General features: G+C 46.1%; 1 protein-coding gene, 1 long non-coding RNA gene and 1 other non-coding gene across 11 annotated transcripts in view; 1 reads left to right on the top strand and 2 right to left on the bottom strand.

Moving 5' to 3' along the window:
• The window catches only part of LOC117705961 (uncharacterized), an 86,420-nt gene extending 86,205 nt beyond the window's left edge, over positions 1-215 (bottom strand). Inside the window, exon 1 of the long non-coding RNA XR_004606456.2 lies at positions 81-215. This is a non-coding gene — a long non-coding RNA (uncharacterized LOC117705961). The remainder of the gene's footprint in view (positions 1-80) is intronic.
• Positions 203-11,414, top strand: Otx2 (orthodenticle homeobox 2). Of its 9 annotated transcripts, none has more exons than XM_076931139.1 (6): positions 203-342; positions 716-939; positions 1,983-2,057; positions 6,518-6,733; positions 7,689-7,864; positions 9,771-11,414. In XM_076931139.1, exons 4-6 carry the CDS (start codon positions 6,637-6,639, stop codon positions 10,389-10,391), a joined length of 894 nt encoding a protein of 297 aa, XP_076787254.1. In that variant the 5' UTR covers positions 203-342; positions 716-939; positions 1,983-2,057; positions 6,518-6,636; the 3' UTR covers positions 10,392-11,414. The 9 variants fall into 9 exon arrangements, with proteins under 9 accessions (XP_076787254.1, XP_076787255.1, XP_076787253.1 ...); XM_076931140.1 differs by having other exon boundaries at positions 205-330; XM_076931138.1 differs by lacking the exon at positions 203-342 and adding an exon at positions 376-514.
• A 4,937-nt stretch (positions 11,415-16,351) lies between these two features.
• Positions 16,352-16,458, bottom strand: LOC117706495 (U6 spliceosomal RNA). The gene has a single exon (XR_004606577.1). It is a non-coding gene; the product is annotated as a U6 spliceosomal RNA (small nuclear RNA).
• Between the last annotated feature and the right edge of the window lie 5,311 nt (positions 16,459-21,769).

Here is a 21,769-nt window from a genome sequence, read left to right on the forward strand (position 1 = left end):
CTAAATGAAAGGGCTTGGGGACAGTCGCCAGGTGTTTCTGCACAGTGGGGGCGGGGTAACAAGGAAAGATCCGTACTCACCCTCCCCCCAAGCCTAGGCCCCACAAAGTCGTGGCTCCAGGGAACGCAACAGCCAGGAGTTTCTTCGGACTGGAGCAGCTACGGAGGATCCAGGAAGAGCTGGGCAAGCCCGAGGCGCTCTAGGGTTTATGGAGCCTCCAGGACCCAACGCTGTTAGGACACACCTGCAAGTCTGCTGCGGCAGCGGAGTGCCCAGCCTAAGGCCGAGCCGGAGACGAGCCCAGTCGGGCTGCCGAGAACTTGCAGCCTCGTGCGCACTCCCGTAATTCGCTAATTGCTGTAAATCCCAAGGACGGCCACATTTGATTACACATACAGTATAAGAACCGACAACAAAGCGACGAATTAATTACCAACTTCATTAACATAGGTCCCCAAATTAAAGGAAACGAGCTGTTTCTTTGGGCCCACTAGCAGTGGTGGCAGTGATTGAGGTAGTGAGGGGGAGGTGGGTTTTTTCGTTTTGTTTTGTTTTGTTTTGTTTTGTTTTCCTCTGCATTGGGAGTTGTGAGGGGAAAGCTGTCCTCTCCCCCACCCTATCCTCCATTCACACACCCAGCAGTAGCATTTGTTTCCCCCACCCCACCCCACTCTCGTCCCCTAATACTCTGTCTAATGTGTTTCTGCTCTTCTAGAAAACTCTGATGCTTGTGAAAACAGTCGGGGCCCGGATCTGGACTTGAAGAAGTTGAGTTGGTTGGTCCTGATGCATCCCAGCTCCTGAGTTTCAGCCTCAGGCTAGGGCGACTCCATTCCTGGTAACTCCCAGGCCCTGCAGCACCAGGAGTTTGTTCTTAGGCAGAAACTGTTTCTACTGGGGGCTTTTTGTCATCTCACACTCACGCCCGAGAGATTTGAGGTATCTCCGCTCTTGGCCCGAAATCTGCCCTGGGGGTAGACTTGGGAGTTCTCGTTTTCTTTTGCATCTTGTTCTGGGTTTATCAAATCGAAAAATTGTTCCCGGAAACTCAGAGCTCCAAGACCAGGATTTGAAGAATAGTGAGGACGCCGAGGTTTTTAGATAGTTCATAGCCTTGTGAATCTTTCTCTGTCTACACTGCATGTTCACATCTCAGTGCCGGCTTCGTCCGTCTTCACCTTTTTTTTCCCTCAGTGCCGGCTGGATCTCTTTAAGAGAACAGCCCTGTTTTTAAGCGTGAGCCTGGGTTTGAGTTCTGCCTCAGACCCACACATTCTTTGCTAATGTTGGGATTGAAAACCGGGTACTACCCCCTCCTTCCTTCCCCTAGTTTTGACTTAAATATTTTCCTGCCTTACGTTGTTTGGTGTCCTTTCTCAAAAATATAAACAAAAAAAAAAAAAAAAAGGAGAATAAGAAAGGGGTATAAAGGAAGAAGAAAAGACCGAAGAGGGAGGCCTTTCTGTCCATCATTTTAATTATACAATTAGTTCACATGCTCAGGCACAGAATGTATATTTTAAGCGCAGCCCAATGTTCTAAAAAAACGTTCTGGTAGTGTCGGAGGCCTGGATTTGTTGCCTGCTCTTCCCCCCGTGCAGCAGCGGCCTGTTTTCCTCCCCCTGTTGTGTGTTTTTATTATTTTCCCTCTGGCTTAGATGTGTCAATCATTCTCTCCCTGCCATTGGTTGGAGAGTTTGCGTCAAAAAGTTGCCAGAGAGGCGCTTTCTCAGCAAATCTCCCTGAGAGCGGAACCTTCCTCAGCTCCAACTCAGCCTCCACTGTTATTAAAAATAAAAATCGCCAGAGGAGCCCAGTCGCCACATCTACTTTGTATGTATCGTAGACAGACACACGCCTGTTTACAACTCTGGCCACTTCATTTTATGTTTTCTTTTAATTTTTTTCTTGGTTATGTTTGACTTTTTATGGAAAGGTGAAGACTACAAGGTTTTTAACTGAATGTTCTTGATTTCTTTTAGGATAGCTGGCTATTTGGAATTTTGAAGGATAATTTGATTTTTTTTTTCTTTCCTAACGTCCAATGCGGCTGTAAGGTAAGTGTCCGTCTGTCTTGTCTATAGCGATATCTTTGTGTTCTCCCAGTCCGCAGTGACCTCCGCACTTCCAATGTGCAACTCTGCGAACGTGGAACTTCCTCCGGGGTGGGGGTGATGTATTTTATTTTTCTAATGAGAATTTTGAGATGAAATAATGACCATTAGGAAAAAATGGACGATCTGTAGAAGAGGGAGGGAGTGGGAGGGAGCGAGAGCGCGTGCTCCTGGGGGTCGCTGCTACTGTAGAACGTCGTAGAAATCCTACGAGTCTAATCTGGGAGTTGGGGAGGGGTTTTGTTCTGATGCCCACGCTATTCACGGCTTCTGCTCGCGAGCTTTGCATTTTGGCCCCTAGATTTCTCTGGAGTCCTTAGGCTTGGTTCCAAGGACATTTTTAAGAGTCCATCACAAAATGATGCTTGTGTAATGTACCTAGGTTGGTAAATTAAGACAATGATAATAAGGTGGGCTCTTCCGAAGGCCGGAGCGCCCGAAGGCCGGCTCCTCCATCATCGGCGGGGGCTGCGGGCTGCCTCCAGACTCCTCAGTTTGCAACGGGAGCCGAAACCCGAGTGGATAACCGAGGAGGCGGCAGCGCTGGCGTCTTGTTACTCCCGCGCCGCCTGATCTCCTATTTTTCATCCTCTCTCCCCAAGCCTAGTGGGGCTCTGCTCTCGGCCTCTTCTCAAAGCCTCTAGGGCTCTTCAATCTTTTACAACTCCTCTCCTCCCCATCCTTAGGGGTGCAGTTCCCCCAACCCAGGCACTGCCCACTGAGGTCGGGGCTCCTGGGCCAGATCACCAGGCCGAGGCCGCTATTTGGACAGGTTTTAAAGGCGACTCTGCCTAGTGTGGTTCAGGGCACGCGCGCTGCAGCCTCCGCGCGCACCTGGGGAGGACAGAAGTGAGGGTGAGCGCCTGGATGCTCCCGGTCAGAGACCCCGGAATTCCTCCCTAGGAAGGACTTCGGGTCCTCAGTTGTTCTGTGTCTGGGGTATCATCGTGGCCCGTTGAGCACTTCTGTACTGCCTTTTCTGGCTTGGGGACAATGAAGTGTCGTGGGTCAAGGCCGGCCTCTTATGGAGGGGCTCGCCGAGGCCCAGCCCCTGCTCTCGGCCTGTCCCCAAAACGAACTATTGGAGGGTCCCTGCTGACACCCGGCCTGGACAACGGGTCGCGCGGCAAAGTCCGAAGAAGTGGCGGTGTTGATGCGTTCAAGGGACTAGTCCGATTTCACTGGAAAATCTAAAAACCTTAGAGCCCTGAACCGATTTCGTCCTTTGGAGGGAGAAGGGTGTGTGGAGGAAGAAAGCAAGCCCAGCCGCGTGGACCACTTGGGGAGGAGACCGGGAGAGGAGTTGCTCTTCGCTTGAAACTGTGTCCTCCATCCCAGAGCTTTGGGGGTCAGGCCTGTTCACCTAGGGACTTTTTCAGGTCACCGAAAGTTATTAGCACTAGAGTAGAGCTGAGAGAAAACTCCTCCCCCAGAGTAAGGTAGACACCCAGGCTTCTTCCAGACCTAACACCGGGGCTTCTCCGAACTATCATTAATAGCCATGAGCAACCTTTTGGCACATTTCTTTCTCCCTCCCTAGCGGGTGGTGAAGATCTTGATTCCCCGAGGCCAGAAACTTTCACTGGAGTTGGCCGGACAGAGGCTGGCGCCGGCTGTTTTCCAAAAGCCCGCGTACCTCTTTCTTCCTTCCCTCCGGCTCTCTCCTCTTTCCTGCCTCAGGCCAAGTCGCCAGTCCGCGAAGTTTTGTTTCCTTTCTATCATGCAGAAAATTAATCAGCCAGGACGAGAAGCAGAGCTGAGCACGACGGCCTGTAATTAAGGGACGTGTGCCCCTCGGATTATCTCGTTAGTTTATCAAGAAAACATTTATTATAATTAATTCTCAGACGAGGTAATTATTATTGAGCGAGGACACAGCAACTGGTAGATGGGCTTCTTGGAAGAAAAAAAAAAAAAACCACCAAGGAGGGGGGGGCTTGGAGGGGGAAGCGACAGATTGCACGAATTGACCGTTAGATATAAGGCTGTGCAGGCCGGCGCAGGCAGTGGAGAGGGACCTCGGGCATCAGGGTTGTTGATCTGCGGGGCTGCAGGGCAGGAACGCCGGACCCAGTTGCTTGCGCCTGGAGGAGAGGGCACTCGGGGACTCGCCACGCTACCGCCGTTCGCTCCTAGGTATGAGCTCTCTCAGAAGCCATCTCGCCTCGAGAGCGGTCATATTAACCCTTATGTATTAGAAAGGGAGTCCCCCACCCCCACCCACCTTTGCACTGTGCATAGAGAGGAAGCTAGAATGGAATCCTTAGCAGACTGAAAGTTAGGAGGAAGGGCCGGCAGCCGTCTTTATTATCTAGCCGTGTTTATTAGCAAAGCTCGCTGTGGAAAAGTAATTGTGGTTTGGATTTGGGTTTTCTTCTTCTTCTTCTTTTTTTTTCCCGCCCACACCTCCAAGAGGAAAAGTGAAAATAGTTTTCCCTGACATTTTGAGCCGTTTTTGGCCCTCCAAGAAGGACCTCGCCCTGAACTTTCTGTTACTGCTTTTTATCGTAGAACATGCTGCTTTTATTGAATGACGTGTTTAGGTGTTCTAATTGGGAGAGAGCTAGACTAGTAAATAAATACACTTAACCATCTTAACATCCTATATAACAGTTTAAAACTGTCCAAGGAAATGACAAAAGTGTATTTTCAAAGAACTCTTTAGAGGGTATTTAAATAAGGAATGACTGTGTTTTTAAAGAATGTTGCTTTCACAGGTCGTCCAAATAGCTAGATCTTGGAAGGAGGAATACAGAATATAAAGTGTTCTTTGCAAAAGCAACTAGTTTTACTAGTTAATAATCCAGTTCTCTAAAGAGGACATTTACAAAAATCATATTTTAGGGTGGAAAATTAAGACTTGTGTTCAGAGTTTAAATCAGGAAGAAGTCACAGTTGTTGAGTTCTGTTTGTGAAGTTTTTGCCTTTGTCTCTTAAGCAAGGTAAATATGAAAACCGAAAGTCTTAATTTTTCATTAATGAACTTTCACTACAAAGGTGACAGAGAACTCAGTATTGTATCCGCCATTTTGAGGAACTTTCCCAGAGTGTCAAAGTTTCAAAGCCGAGATCTTAAAGTGCCTTATTTTTGGAAAATAAAAGCCAGCCTGGCACATTGCTTGCCTGTATTAACATCGACCTGGGGGAGGGGATTCAGTCAAGGAACACAGATAACTTTCTTTTTCTTCCCCCACCCAGCTCTTTATCTTACAAAATTGTAGGAAATTTGAAAGGTAGAGAGAAATCCTGTTCGTTCCATAGCTTTGTATGTTTATCAACTTCAAACCTTAAAATGTGGGAAAGGCAGCTCCCATTGCAGCCCCTGAGAATCCAAAATCCAAGAAAATTTGCCTCTCACAGGATCTGCAGCCTCCTTACATCAAAACCTTGGGAGCAGTTTGCTGTAGGAATGCACCCCTCCAGACTTGCAAAACCTGGGGGCAGCAGTTTATCTGACTTTACTTCGGTTAGGATTCTATCTACAGCATTTCTGGAAAGCAAAGAGTTCTTTTTTTTTCAGTATGTTTAAATTAAATATTTGATGGGTGTCGCTTAAAAGTTAAATACTTGTTTGTTTAGCTTATAGTTCTTTAGACACATATAATCAAGGTCCTCCAAAACCCTAATAAATCTGTTACTTACTTCAAAATCTAATTATCCAGACTACTAATTAGGTGAAAATGATTACTGGAAATGACTTCAAATATGGGAGAATAGTGATTGGGCAGTTTTCACAAGTTTGTTGTTCAGCAAGTTGGTGTTTTAAACGTTGAATGCGTTTACATTTTAGGTTCACAGCAGTTGAAAGTGGTAATAATATTAAAAAAAAAAAAAAAAAAAAAAGCTAAGATAATTAAAACCTCAGCCAGGGAAAGGCCACAGTCTGGGAAGAGGTAGATTTCTTGAATTGTTTCTTTGTTTCTCACCAATGGGCTTTGTTATCAGCATTATTTATTTAGCCAAAGAGTTCTTTGTCTCTGCAAATGGCCCCAATCAAGTTTTGTTTGAGACAATTAGCTAGTGCCAGCCAATGAGTCCTATGCAAATGTTGGGATAGGAATGTAGTGCGTGCATTTGGAGGCGTGGGGTTTTGTTCTTGGGGAAGGCAGATTGTAATTGCTTTCCTCGGGTCGGTTTTCTTTCTTTCTTTTTTTTTTTTAAGTTTAGGGTGGGGGTGGGGAAGACAGGTTTATCTGGTCTCACTCCATCCCCTCTAGTTTTGGAGCTGCTGGGGGGTGGGGGGACTGCGCGGGGGGTGTGTGTGTGTACATCTGCAACTCCTTTAAAAGCCTGTGCCCAGAGTCGCCCGGGTTCTTTTTAGTTAGTGCTGGAACGTGGAGGAAGCTGCTCCCTCCGAAGCAGTAAACCAGCATTTTCTGTTTGTTTGTTTGCTTTGCCCTTAGTTCGGTCACTCCAAATCCACCCACCAAGGACCCTGACCCTGTCCACTCCAGGCGAATCGAGACCGTCCGGCTGGGTCCCCCCAATTTGGGCCGACTTTGCACCTCCAAACAACCTTAGCATGATGTCTTATCTAAAGCAACCGCCTTACGCAGTCAATGGGCTGAGTCTGACCACTTCCGGTATGGACCTGCTGCATCCCTCCGTGGGCTACCCGGGTAAGTGAGTCCCGCGGCATTCTCGACGCTCTTCTCCACGCTCGTCCCTCTGGAGCTCCGAGGTTGCAGGGCGCGCTGTCCTCACTCAATCTCAAGGCAGGGTTCCCAATGTGTTTTTCTTGCCACGAAACTGCCACTGAGCGTTTACTGACCCAGGAGAGAACAAGAGGCTGGGAAGAGGCGAATCTGGGGTCTGCAGTAGTAACAGAGAATCACACCGCTCCATTCTTAATTCGAGTGGCTTGGCGACATTCATTGGACTAGGTCGTGGAAGGTTGTTGACCTTGTCACTTGAGCTTGCTCTTGTGTACTTCTCCACGCCCAATTCCTAGCTATTACTTCTCTGGGAGTAGCCGAATTCTCTCCCCTACTGTCCCTTACAAGGTTTCCCTTGTCAGGGGCTTCCAGGGGTTTCCGGTACGTCGATGCCCCCGTCCCTTTAATCCTCAGAGGTGTGGCTACCCTCCAGGTGCTAGGCAATTTTCTTTTCTCGTCAGATTCCTCCCTCCCCCCCCCCCAACCAAGTACTAATAAAAAAGTATGAACTATGTCCCGTTTTAAAGATAAAAGAACAAAGGTCCCTGCGGTGTTAAAATACCGTGGGAACTGGCTCCGCGTTCGCTGCGTCATTCTGAGCCTCTGGTCCTTGCAGAGCCTTAAACTTTACTAGACAGCTTTTTCTAGTGTGGTCTGGCGGTTGCTTTTTGCTTGTTTCCAGAACTGGGCGTCAGGGTGGGAATTGTGACTCCTTGTTTTATTTTGTTAGCTTTTCAAGTCATTTGTAGCTGTGGTCCGGAGGCGGTGCGGTGGGGGTGGGGGGTGGGGGGGGGAAGGCACTGTAGTGGGAGGTCGTGTGTCCTGTGAGGCTCTGAAAGGGGTGAGAGGAGGGAGGTCGGGGAGTCTGAGGACCAAGGCAAAAGTCCTGTGACTGAGAAACTGCTCCCCCACCCTAAAGGGCCCTGGGCTTCTTGTCCTGCAGCCACCCCCCGGAAACAGCGGCGGGAGAGGACTACGTTCACCAGGGCACAACTTGACGTTCTGGAAGCTCTGTTTGCCAAGACCCGGTACCCAGACATCTTCATGCGGGAGGAAGTGGCGCTGAAAATCAACTTGCCAGAGTCCAGGGTGCAGGTAGGGCAGATGTAGACACTCTGGTTTTCTTGACCTTGCCCATCTTCAATCTTGGTTTATTCTGACGAACCAATAGGGCCTGAGACCCTTTTCCCAGACCTAAGAAGGGCTTGAAATTTCTAAACCCTCAGGAGCCAGTAGACTATTCTTCCTGTACTACTACCCTTTTTCTTCCTGTCCCTCCTTAATCATATGAACCAGGGTCTTCCGGCCTAGCTTGTACGGTTGGAGTAGCACTTCAGAAGCACTCAGAAAGTCCTAGAACCTGTAGGTCTCAAGAGTCCCTGAAGTTGGAGATACAGGGGAGGGCAGATTTCAAAGGTAGTCATGTGGTCCTTGTATGGCAATCTTCTTTGTGGACTTGGGGGAGGGAGGAGGGGCATGGAGCTTAGTTCCTGGACAGCCACAAACAAACAAACAAACAAACACACACACACACAAGAAGAAACAGAGCAGATGACTTTATCAAGGCCACACCTAATTTGGTGACAACAGAAAAAAAAGATGCTCTTACCAAGTAAGTAGGACAAAATAAAAGTGTGTGGGGTTGACTTCTGGAGGACAGCTCAGAATTCCAGCTCTGCCATCTAACAGACTATTCACACAGTATCTGTAAAGATACTTTCATTTCTTAACTCTAGTTATGTCCGTATTTGATTCTGAAAGGGAGGAAGTCTCCCCCTTGACTGGAGAGCAGCCCTATATGCAGCTCTTTGGTGCTTGGCAGCTCATCTCCCCCTACCCCCCGTCCCCTGACACGCCCACACAAGACACTTCCTTTGGGTATGACATGGTTTTGAAAGTGCCAGACATCAGTGTGAACTACAAAGCAGAAAACAGGATTTTTCAAAGTGAGTTAGAAAAAAATTTAGCACTTGTAAGTCTTGACCCAAAGCCTTCACTAGAAACAAACTGGCCCGGGATATTTAATGTTGCTCAGGCTGGCCCTGGGGGGGTACTACTTTTGCCACACTTATAAGACCCAAATGGAGAGAATTCCTTCAACGGGTAATCAAGGATCTGTAGCCAATGGCCAGATGTGGTGTTTTTTATCCCAGCACTGGGGAGTCAGAGGCAGGCAGATATCTGAGTTCTAGGCTAGCCTGATCTGCAGAGTGCCAGGGCAGCCAGAGCTATGAAGAGCCAGGACCTACAGGTAGGACAAATCTCTGTAGTTACTATCATAAGCTCCTGCATGGCAGAGAATGCACAAGGCTCCTGCTAAAGGGAATTTTCATAGAGTTTTAAGTTAACAAATCAGTGGATTGGCGTAGAGAACAGAGTATGTTGTGCGTGAAGGCACAGACTTAAGGCTTGAGACTGATATTGAGGTCTGTCTTTGAGCTCAAAGCAGAAACCACACAAGTCAGTTTATTCACTACAAAGAAGCTTTCAGCAGACACTGGCTCAGATCTCCTCTCCACAGGAGCATGTCTTCTTGGAGATTTCTTTCATGAGTCTAGGAGAGACAAAATGTTAGGTCGTGGAACCAACCTCCATATTAGCTGTTGCTTCCTGGACAGTGCAATGTAAACTGTTTGAACTCAGTCTGTTCTGGGTGGCACGCAGCAACAGAATACGTTCCTCTAAAAGACATAAGACATAGTCATCCCAAAATACAGTGATCTCTCTCTCTCTCTCTCTCTCTCTCTCTCTCTCTGTCTCTCTCTCTGTGTGTGTGTATATAGAGGAAACAAAATAGGAAAGCAAAGTGGAAAAATTTTAGCTTACATTGATTACATTGTTTTGTTATGAATTATTTATAAGATGGACTTTTCCCACATTTGGACAGATATAGGTGAAAGTGTTTTATGAGTAGTCTCTAAGTCTGATCATGTAGTTATGCAATCTGGGACTGCTCTGGAGTTGTCGAGTCCATGTTAAAGAAGTTTCTTTTTCTTTCAAGGTATGGTTTAAGAATCGAAGAGCTAAGTGCCGCCAGCAGCAGCAGCAGCAACAGAACGGAGGTCAGAATAAAGTAAGACCTGCCAAAAAGAAGACCTCTCCAGCTCGGGAAGTGAGTTCAGAGAGTGGAACAAGTGGCCAGTTCACTCCCCCCTCTAGTACCTCAGTCCCAACCATTGCCAGCAGCAGTGCCCCGGTGTCCATTTGGAGCCCAGCTTCCATCTCCCCACTGTCTGACCCCTTGTCCACCTCCTCCTCCTGCATGCAGAGGTCCTATCCCATGACCTATACTCAGGCTTCAGGTTATAGTCAAGGCTATGCTGGCTCAACTTCCTACTTTGGGGGCATGGACTGTGGATCTTATTTGACCCCTATGCATCACCAGCTTCCTGGACCAGGGGCCACACTCAGTCCCATGGGTACCAATGCTGTTACCAGCCATCTCAATCAGTCCCCAGCTTCTCTTTCCACCCAGGGATATGGAGCTTCAAGCTTGGGTTTTAACTCAACCACTGATTGCTTGGATTATAAGGACCAAACTGCCTCTTGGAAGCTTAACTTCAATGCTGACTGCTTGGATTATAAAGATCAGACATCTTCATGGAAATTCCAGGTTTTGTGAAGACCTGTAGAAGCTATTTTTTTTGTGGGTGATTTTTTTAAATATGCTGGGCTGGACGTTCCAGTTTTAGCCAGGTATTGGTTAAAAGCGTTAGGTGGGATGATGCTCTCAGACTCCTGATCAAAGTTACCGAGAGGCATAGAGGGAAAAGGAAAGACCTTAGAAGGGTCCATCAACCAGCAACCTGAAATGGACAAACCAATCTACTTAAGATTCTGTTATAGTTCTAGATCATTGGTTTCCTGATTTGCAAATGATTGATCAAATATATTCTAGCGACATGCAACCAAACACCACTCAAAACAAAAATCAAACAAAACTGAGTTGTGAGGGGAGGGAAGGAAGGTCACAGCCTTCAAAGCAGAGGTGATCCGGTGTTTTAACCAATCTTTGGTTGAATCTTAGGAATGGACAATGTCCCAAGCTCATTCACGTTTCATGACCAACTGGTAGTTGGCACTGAAAAACTTTTCAGGGCTGTGTGACCTGTGCGACTGATTGTCCTAGATGCACTACTTTATTTAAAAAAAAAAAAAGATGACGCTCATACGGAGTCAATATGTAGTTTAAGAGACAATCAGTGTGTGTCTTATATAAATGGTACATCTGTGGTTTTTAATCTGTGCTAGACTTCAAAACTGTGATCTCCTGTTATTGTATACAACCTTGAACTCCATCTCTACAGGGGTTCTTCTGTGATTAAATAGGTTATAATTACAAGCAAAATTCAGAGCAACTGAATACTGATCTAGAAAGATTACCTGTGGCTGGAGGTGAGCTGCCCTGCTTGCTGTCTCTGGACAAGGATCGAGAAGAAGCAAAAGGACCCTAATTCACCCGTAATTTAATGTTTGGTAAGCCTGGCAGTAAAAAAAGACATTGGTCAATTGCTCTGACCCTGATGAATTTTAAACTGAGATCATTGTCATTTATGCTTGCAGATGTTAACTGGAAGTTATATATGCATAAACCCTTCCTGGATTGGCAGATATGTATGATTATATTAAAATGGTTCTAGCACAACGTTGGGTCTAGTTTAATTTTATACCACTGCTTCTGAAGGAAAAGCCCTGTGTTCAGCCCCACAGTCTATTGTAAGGCAGAGAAGAAATTAGTCAGTTCACTCCTTCTGTTTTTACCTTTTCTCTTGCTGATCTGTGAATGAGCTAGCAGTGTATGACAGTGATTTGTAAACTTCCCTCAGGATTGCTCCAAACTGGAACTCCACCCAGCCAGCCATTGCCAAGCTTGAATTGAATTGCTAGGCACTTTGTCAGTATGGTTTTTGATGGATTTGTGTGTTTTGTTTTGCAAAGTATGGGGTGGTGGGCTGGAATATTTCAGAAAATAAGAATGTTAAGAATTTCTTGTTTCAGTTCTCTAAGGGCATTTTCCCCCCTTTTTCCTTTACTTAAAAAAAAAAAAAAAGGCTGAAGTAAAGATGAGAGAAGAGGGAGTGCAATCGAATCCAAATGGAATCCAGGCAGAAATGATTTCTGAACAAAAGAGTTTCAGAAAACTTGAAAAACCTATAATTTCAGTAGTCGAACATAAGGCACCCACTTTCGTGCCTTGTGGTGTGTGTGTCCTGGGGGAGGGGGAGAGTCCCTTTTTGGTTGTAGGAGATACTAGAAAGGCCATGGCCAATGATCCCTGGTGCTCCTCCCAGAAAAACCTACTTAATTCCACCTTAAACCTCTTGTGTCCTTAAATTTGACCAAAATTCAATGGCTCTTGATTGTAACATTGCAAATGAAGGTTAGCAGTTGCAACCATTTTGTTTTCTGCTCATTTCATTTCCCATCCCGGGCTGTGTTTTTTGAATCCCATCTAATCTTGGCCTAATGAGTAAAATGGTTTTACTGCTAAATAAAACTCTACAGCCACCACTGACTGCCAAGCCGATGGCTAAGATCATCCTGGACCTGGAGATATATTCATCTGTACGCTTCCCTGAAGTGACATTGGGAACCCAGAGGCTTTAGGTTTTCCTAGATCTAGGTTGTTGGGTCTTGTGTTTGTTAGTTTTGATTCAGTAGTAAAGCACCTCCCAAATAACCAATTTCTTACATAGCCTTTAGTTTTCAGGAAACTTTAGAAAGGACAGGGAAAGTGCCTTAAAAGCAAGAATATCTGGCAAATTTAGGATTATTCAGCAAATGACTTGGTTTCTGCTGGGTCTGTAAACGAAGTTAGAGGAAGTCTCTAAATCCATTTTTTTTTTCTGTCATTTTTACACAACTTCGTTTAACTGAGACCACACAGTTAATCGCTTTGAATGGAGGCCCAAAGTAGAAAGGATTTCGCACGATCAAAGGCCAAGGGGAGGGGGTGGGAAGCTAGCACTGGCTTAAAGACATCCAGAATTCTGATGGCCACTCCTAGTCAAGACTTAGTTTAATCAAGTTAGTAAGTCTCATTCTGCTTGATATTTCCTACTGAAATGACTCGGCTCCAAATGAGCCTGAGAGCTGCTTAACCGGAAGCAAGGTAGCAATATAATTATGGGGGGTGTGCAGAGGTGAGGCACGGAGACTGGCTTTACAAAGATCTGATGCGCCGCTCTTTGGATTCCACCTTTGGAGTATTCCGGTCATAGACAAAGAAGAGAAATTCAGCCAAGCCAATAACATTCCGACTTTCGGGACTTACATGTTTAAAAAAACGGTCACTGTCCCTCTCTACGCCTTGTTCCTTCTGATCTCACCTCTTCTGTATCTGAACGCTCCCTCACCCACCCCTCCAGTCGGAAGTCCGGAAAGAACAGCTGCAGAAGCCGGGCGCCCGAATTGGTGGAGGCAGCCCACGGAAGGCTGCAGAGACCCTCTTCAGGGCTACCTTTCCTAAATCTGTTGACAAACTGTAGTTTCCTAGGAAAATCACCCTAGCTGTGCCCGAGGATCGGAGGGGTTGGGGCGAAGGGTGCAGATGGCGGCTCCTGGGCCACACATTTCTGCCGGGCAGAGATGAAGTCCCTGGCCTAGCCTGGTGACTCTCGTGGGGGCTCCCTCGAGGTCCCTTAAACCCAGTTCACAGACTTGGAGAGCGCGAGGAGTCACAGCCAAGCTCACTGCCACGCCCTCAGCCACCCCACCAAGCTAGGCCGGAAAGGGGGTGGGGGGAGAATGGTGTGTGTCCTTTGGACTCTACAGACCCAGTGGTGTTAAGTCAATTTTTGGGTTTGGAAAGCGAGTCGGGGAAATAAAAGTCTAGCTTCGCACGGGCCAGAGGCAGGCGAACGGCGTCGATCTAGCCAAAGCTGGGAAGGCGTACTTGGAGGAGACTGGGGACGACTGGCATAGCTGCGTTTGGGAGGTTGGGATTGGGGGGTTGTGCGCTGCAGGAGGCTGGGGAGGGGACAGCTGCTCCCGGAAGCCTGGAGGAAGCCGGTCGCTCAGCTTGCGGGTTCCTGGGGCGCCTCGGGTTGGGGCGCCCCGCTGGGTTTGCCCTTGGGGACTTTCAAGGACAGCCAGGTGCTTACTTAATGAGTACACCGAGCTCTGCTCTCTGTTAGGAGCCGGGTACTGATTCTGAAGCTTGAGAAAACTCAGCCTCGTTCATTCCCTTACTCCCAGTCCCGTTTGTCGTTTCCCCACGAACGTTGGCTGGTGCTGGTTTGGGATTCGGTGCCGCAGCCCAGAGGGGGAGAAGCAAGTTCTGGGATGGGGAAGCGGCTTTCGGTGTCTTAGGTAGCGCCAGGTTCCCAAAACGTCCGGTTTTAGTTACCTGCAGTGCAGAGGCCTCACACAAGTACCCGGCTCCATTTAATCGGAAGCCACCAGCCAGGCCAAAGTCACAACACAAGTTCGAACCCGACATCGCACGTCCCGAGAGAAGCTCGCTATTGTTATTAAGACAAAGCTGTAACCCCAAACCACATCTGTCAATGTTAGGTGGTGCCTATACCGTGCAGAGGTGTGTTTTAGTCATGCAAAAGACGCACACAAAGAAGCTAGGCGCGTCCTGTACAAAAAGAAACAGAAAACAACAGTATGGGAAAGTACTTGACCTGTGCCTAGATTTATTTTTTTTTTAATTTTTATAATTTGAAACCATCAGGAAAGACAGTTACCCTTCTTCTTTTGTGCGTCATTATCACAGCATCTGCATACTTAAATCTGCGACCGACCGAAGCTCTAAGCACCTCTGCTATTCTTTCCTAATCCTCCCTCACCCTGTCTACGCAGGTTCCTCTGATAACGTCATTCTTCCAGAAACAATATTTCCGCCCTTGGATTGATGGGGCATAAAAGACCGAAGACCATCTACTCCAGTAGGGAGAGGAAGAATCCTAACGAGAGCTACCCGGATATTTTGGGGGGATTGATTGTGCAACTGCACAGATTATAGGATTTGTCTCAAACAGACTTCACATTACATGTGAAACTGTGTATTGAGACACATAGTGTAGAACTGCTTGGAGCGTCTCTTTCTAACTGTTTATAATAGCCCTGTGACTTGAACCGGTTTTTTAAAAATTCTTTTATACTCCAAAGCAGGATGTATATGGATATATTATTTGGAAAAGGTAGTTTTTCCAATGGAAACATTTGGAAGGAAACGGAAGCTAGCAACTTGCGTATGGGGAAGTAGCTGGAGGGGAGGAAGTAGGTAATGCATTTGAAAGGCCTTCTACTCTGCAACAGTCATGCAACCTAAGGAGGTCCCTCCCAAATGCTAAAGAGAATCGGCCCGACTTCCCCTCCTGCCAGCACTACGTTTAAAAACCAACCTGCTGTTGATTGCAAACAAACAATAAACAGATTCAAATAAAGGAGCCCTGCCAGGTCCAACCCATTTAGTCAAAGATGACTGCGGGTGCCTGGGCGGCCAGACCCTCTTCAGGGAAGGGCAGCTTCAAAATCTGTTTTGCTCCTGGAGGGAAAGTCAAACAGCATGAGGTCTAGGACTTTGATTCCTTAACCTCCTCCCCCTTTGCCTCCACTTGTTAGCTTGGAACGGTATTTTGAAGAAAACAAATAAACAAGCCGAATTAAAAAAGAATCCCATAGCAAACATAGTGGTAAGGTCTAAGTTGACCCAAGTTGGTTCCAAGAGGAAAAAAAATGTTCCTGAATCAGATGGAATCCCCACCCCACCCCACCCCCGCCCCCATCCCTCGTGTCAGTCTTAACTTGTCCACTTGCAAGGATGGGAAAGGGACCTTCACATAGAGGATTCCTTAGTCGACTTGATATCCCTGGGGGTCATTTCCAGCCTGGAGACGTCCTTAAAAACAAGACGCTTATGTGCAGCAGACGTCTGGTCTCCGGGTTCTTCCCTCACCCACCTTGGACTGCTCATGAAGGGACCAACAAATACTTCCTGGGAAATATTGCCTGCTGGCATTCGTGCCCACCTTCTCAGACCAAGGTTGTCCTTAGAGACAACCCGTGAATATTCTCCTTCAGGCCCTGTCCCAGTCTCACAACCTTAATCTCTAGAAGCCTCCGACTACTCTCAGCCGATCAAAACTTGGAGCTATAAAAATGTTTCTAGAACCAATGGTTACATTTTAGGATCATGGACCATTAATAACAATCTCCTTAACATTCAAATGTCTGTAAAATGTGTTGATAGAGGATTACTGGTGCCTAATGGGCGTTATGCGATAACATGGAGTCTGAATAGTTGGGCAATGGATGTGTGACCACAGCTACTCTATTATCAACTTACAGCTAAATCTTTTCTTTCTTTCTTTCTTTCTTCCTTTCTTTCTTTCCTTTTTTTTTTTTTTTTTTTTAAACTTGTGGTGCTCTTAAGAAGAGGCATTGTTCCCAGCAAAGCCTGAGACTTACGTTCATCATTTAACCTCTGAACAACCGAGTACAGTTCTGGGAAGAGGAAGAGAAAAACCTTATTGTGGGCACAAGGTCACCTTCAGATGTAAGGAGGCGGGTTATGGCCACTGTCCCCACCCACCTTCCCTGGTTTATGCTTTGTTGTTTTTTTTTTTACTTCATTTTTTAAAACACTTCATGAATTTGCGCGTTATCCTTGCACAGGGGCCAAGCCAGTCTTCTCTGAATAGTTCCAATTTTAGCGTACGTGCTGCTGAAGTCAGCACTCTTTCCTTGATCTTAACGGAGCTCTGCCTGAAAAGCTGTGGTTCTGGAAGTTCGAAGCCCTTGCAGGTGGTGGAGTGGAGAGGAGGATATTGGGCCGGGGATGTCGGACTAGATATCCTTGGCTATCTTAAAGCCCAATCCCTAAATGACCACTCCCTCCCTCCAAGGGCTCTCCACGGGGAGGTGGGGGCGCCTTTGCGCACTGGCTGACAGCGCCAAAGCCCGGCTGGAAGAGGCCCGAAGGAGTGGGTTCCGCGGTTTCTGGGGACTACTTGGCAAAAGCACCGCGTTCCCTTTCTCCACTCCCACCTTTCACTCAAGAAGCAAGCGCCGGAAAAGGAGCAGAAAGCCATAGAATGTCTCTGGTTGCAAACTGCACACTTGCACGGTCCTGGAGGCATCCCCTTCCCGCAAGCCGCGGCCCTAATAGTGACCTGATCTGGGGAAGGAGAAAATTACTCTAGTGGCTGAGAGGCAGCTCTCTGGCCAATTGCATGGGACACTGAAATTTTGACTCTCTTAACCCGGGGGATGGGAGGGAGGCCTCGAAATTTCTTCGGAGACCTAAGCCCTCCTGGCTGCCGCACGTGGTCCGGCCTCCAGCTTCCCTATGCGGTGGACAGTCCCGCTGACCTCGGGGAGCAGAAGCTCGGGACTCAGAGTCCGAAGATGCCGCCCTGCCTTTGGAGGGGCGAGGGGAGCCTGGGAGAGCCAAGGATCTTAAAGATCAGAGAGCCCTGGCGACGGGCGTGAGGCAGAGATCTCCCCCTCATACTGCCCACGTGAGCGCCCGGCCCTTCACACATCGCAGGACAACCCCCGGCTGGTGGCTAAGAAAGCCAGGCTTCATTCTTCTGCTCCCTGCGGGTGAGCAAATGCAGGAGCAGAGCTGGGTTTGGCTTTTGTGCTCTGACCTGCGCTGGGCCTTCATCCTGAGACAGAGTGTTTCAAGGCTGGGGACCGCAGTCAATGCTGTCCCCAGTCCTGACAGAAGTCCTTCCATCCCAACACCCAAGGCCTAAGGGCGTTTGGCGGTGGCTTCCGTTACCAACTAGGAAGGCTTAGCAGCTGGTGTATGGAGCTATCTGAGTTGTGCCAGGGCCCATTTAGACCGCTGCTTTAACGAATTGGCCTAAAACAAATTTTGAGTTAGTGTTTAAACAACTGGTGCACACCCAGGCCCGTTTCTTCCCCACTAATAAAGCAAGCACATTTGGTCATCTTTGAGTTCTTTTTGGTTCGAGAGTTCCAATAAAATGTATTGCTCAGTGTTAGGAAAATTTTAATAGGAGAGGCAGCTATTTGGGGAAAAAATGTAATGTGTGTGGTGTATGTGTGTTTACAACAACATATTTCACCCGAGGCTACAATTCTGTGGTAGAACATTTGCCTCACATCCATAAAGTCCGAAGTTCAAGTCCCAGTGCTGTCAGGAGAAGAACCCCTCGTGGAGGAGGAAGAGGAGGAGCAGGAGGAAGAGAAGGAAGAGGAGGTCATAAATGAATGAAATTAAATAGTCTCTGGGAAGGGAAAGCTACAAGAAAAATTTAAGTTAACTCAAGTCTGTAATTGAAATGTATTGTTCAGCCCTTCTGGTTCATAAAATTGATTTAATTATGAATTCTAGTCTAAGTTGACCACTCGAAGCTTTAGAAGGTGCAGAAGCACCCATCTATTGATTATTCACTTTTAAAATAAATGTATGAATTTATTATTTTATTTAGTCTTAAAGTGGTTCCTCTAACTCAGAGACTGAGAAGCAGCAGGAGACTTTGGCACATAAAGGGTCATTCACACGTTTAGTCACTTGCAGTTGGAGTTGATTAAACCACTAACGGATTTCTGAACATTTAAAATGGGCACATAAGCCAGGCATGGGGGTATGTGCTTTTAACCCCAGCACTTGGGAGGCAGAGGCAGGCAGATCTCTGTGAATTCATTGCCAACCTGGTTAATAAAGTGAGTTTCAGGACAATCAGGGCTACATAAAAGAGAAAGCTTGTTTTAGAATAAATAAATAAATCAAACTGGGCAGGCACACAGCCTTGTTCTCCCTCCTCCCCTTCCCCTTAATGTGCATAGATGACGCTGTACAATAATGATATAGACTTTTAATAAAAGATAGCCAAGAGAAGATGAGAGTATCCTATGTCTGATACGCTTACCAAGCTCACAATAGAATCTATAACCATCCAGAATAGCCGCTCCTCTGTGTGGTGCATGTATGTTGATGGCAAACAATGAATTTAGAGGTAGAAACTGTTTCTCAGCAACCTCAAGACAAGCTGGCAGCCCTGTGGAAGGCAAATCCACCTTTAACTCCTAAAAGCTTGTTTTACTTATTTAATTATTATCTTTTTAAATTCTTGGTTTTTAAGACTTGGTTTTTCAGGGCTTCTCCATGTAGGTCTAGCCGTCCTGGAACTCACTCTAGATCAGGCTGATCATGAGTGCACAGAGATCTACCTCTGCTTCTGCCTCCCAAGTTCTGGGATTAAAGGCATGGACCACCAGCACCACCATCCAGCTAAAAGTTTGTTTTATTTTTAAACAAAACATTATCAGAAGTCCCTGTATTTCTAAGTTGGACCAGGTAGGCTTGACTTGGATGGTTGTTCATAAAATTGTTTATGTATAATAAACTTCAAATTAAAAAGGGATAAACAAAGTGTATTTTTAAGTAGTATTTCCAAATAAAATGTAAAGTAGAAAATCTAAGGCTGGGGTGTAAAAAGTGGCAGAACACTTGCTTAATAAATAAAAAGCTCCATGTACATGTACAATCTCCTATAACACACACACACACACACACACACACACACACACACACACACACATACAAGTAAAATGTTTTCACACATACAAGTAAAATGTTTTCGTTTAGACTATGAAGCCTGTTTAAACAAAACAACCAAACAATTATTTGGCCATGAATTAAAAATTTAGAAGATTTGCTGGATGGTGGTGGTGCACTTGGGAGGCAGAGCCAGGTAAATCTCTGACCTTGAGGCTGGCATAGTCTCCAGAGTGAGGTCCAGGACAGCCAGGCTGAACAGATTGTTTGTTTGTTTGTTTGTTTGTTTGTTTGTTTGTTTTTCAAGACAGGGTTTCTCTGTATAGCCCTGGCTGTCCTGGAACTCACTCTGTAGACCAGGCTGGCCTCAAACTCAGAAATCCGCCTGCCTCTGCCTCCCAAGTGTCTCCTTACATTTCTGTCCCTTAAGCTTAACACCCATGCCTCACTCAGTTCCCTAGTGTTTCTATTAAAACACTTTTCATTTCTGTGATTTATACCCCCCACCCCCAAGACATCTTGAGACGCTGTCTTTTCATGTATCCTTGCCTGGTGTAGGATTTGCTGGCCTGGAACTTGTTATGAGTCTCCTGCCTCTGCTTAGACACTAGGACTAGAGTCAGGCATTGCTCTGCCCGGCTCTGTTACAATTCACTTCCTTTAAAGCTTGGTGATTGTTGAAGGTGGACAAAGCAAAGGTAAAGGAAGAAGATGCGGCTGCACACTCTTGGACTGAAGGGGGTCAGAACCAGACGGGGGACACAGGGTGGGATAAACACTCCTGGGCCAGATATTCTTAATCTACACACCTCGCCTGTTTTTCCCGACCCTCACCGCCAGCCTTGTCTGAAAGGTTATCTTTCATTAGTGTAAGAAGAAGTATAATCTCTGGGTTTATTTAGCATTTGATCCTTTTTGCAGAGGTTTCCATTTAGAGTCACCATTGCAGCCAAGATTTGGATCTGGTCCTAAAATAGTCTGAACCAGGTGACCTCAGGCAAGGAGACAGAAGATACTAGCAATTTATTTCATATCAGCTCCCAAGCCATCATCAGATGATAACAACCCTTGGACACTGTTAATCTCCGCTTGATTCAAACTGGTGACCGCAAGGTGAAAGGCAAGAGTGTTATCTCTGAGCCAGTCCTGTGGCCTTCCACAGATTGCCAGCTAGACCCGCACAATTGAAGCCTCTTCTTCAGTGGTTACTTAAACATTTGTTGTACCCAAAGTCTTTGGTCTTTGTTGGACTGAAAAGTAGGAGGGCTTTATCAAAGAAAATGCCCAAGAGCTAAGACATGGGAGTTTAGAATCCAATACAAATTTAAAAGGTTGTGAAGGTGATTGCATGCTCTCTACCCAATAAACTGTGAACAACATGCATTTGATTAGAAAAAGGCCTCTGGAAATGAATGGTTTGTGTCAAAAAGAAATATAGAAAAAAAATCTACCTTCAAATGTAAAAAAAAAAAAAAAAAAAAAAAAAAGCAATTGGTTTTATTGCTTTGGAAATGGCTTAATGTTTGCAAGTAGTCTGGTCATTACAGACCACCAGAGACTAATTTGGCATCAGCTAAGGGTGAAACAAAGCGGGGAAATGGGGAAATAGCAGAGAATAAAGTAAAGTGTGGCCTAGTCAATAAAAGATGTCCTGTGTGGTGGTTCCCTAAGGGGGAAGGCTGAGTAGCCCATGGGGAAGTTCTCTTCATAGACAGAGGAGCCTATACCAGCTTCTCCTCCTGTGGTTCCTGGCTATAGTTTGAAACCCTAGGAACTTACTTTGATTGTCCTGAGGAAATTCCCCCCTCCCCTTTTTATACCAATATCCTTAATTAAATGGCAACTTGATTTTTTTTTAAACTAGATTTCTCTAGACTAGACAGATTGAAAAATAATTGAGGTCTCAAAATATCGAAGGTATTTTAATAATATGCTTTAAAGTTTAAGCTTTCATTTACTTGTCTGTTTGTTTGAGAAGGGCTATGGAGGTTAGAAGACATGTGTTGAAGTTCCTCCTCCCACAATGTAAGATCCAGGGTTTGAACTCAGGTCATAAGGCTTGGCCATAAGCACCTTTACCACCAAGTCATCTTGCCAATCCCAATAATATGGTTTTGGTTTTGTTTTTAAGGTTTTATTTTTATGTGCATTGGTGTTTTGCATGTATGTATGTCTGTGTGAGGGTGTCTGGTCCCCTAGAACTGGAGTTACAGACATTTGTGAGCTGCCATGTGATGCTAGGAATTGAACTCAGGACATCTGGAAGAACAACCAATGCTCTTAACCAATGAGCCCCCAGTAATATGTTTTTTAAGCTTTATGTGTTGGAGGTGGTACAAGTAAAACCAGATTATTTTAGGTATTTTAGTAGCAAGTGCCCTTGGAGAAGATCAGATAACAACCTGAGATTTGCAGGATTGTAATTCCCAGAAAACTGAAACTTTACTGTTTCCAGCAATGAGTTTTCTATTTTTCTTCTTTCTTTCTTTCCTTTTTTCTTTCTTTCTTTCTTTCTT

Source organism: Arvicanthis niloticus, chromosome 3 (assembly GCF_011762505.2).
Source record: "Arvicanthis niloticus isolate mArvNil1 chromosome 3, mArvNil1.pat.X, whole genome shotgun sequence".
NCBI classification, from domain to species: domain Eukaryota; kingdom Metazoa; phylum Chordata; class Mammalia; order Rodentia; family Muridae; genus Arvicanthis; species Arvicanthis niloticus.

Excerpts from the sequence above, each read along its gene's own strand:
- Otx2 (XM_076931139.1), top strand. The coding sequence starts at position 6,637 with ATGATGTCTTATCTAAAGCAACCGCCTTACGCAGTCAATGGGCTGAGT. Across the intron at positions 6,734-7,688 it reads TCCCTCCGTGGGCTACCCGG|GGCCCTGGGCTTCTTGTCCT; the intron begins GTAAGTGAGTCC and ends CCCACCCTAAAG. Across the intron at positions 7,865-9,770 it reads TGCCAGAGTCCAGGGTGCAG|GTATGGTTTAAGAATCGAAG; the intron begins GTAGGGCAGATG and ends TTTTCTTTCAAG.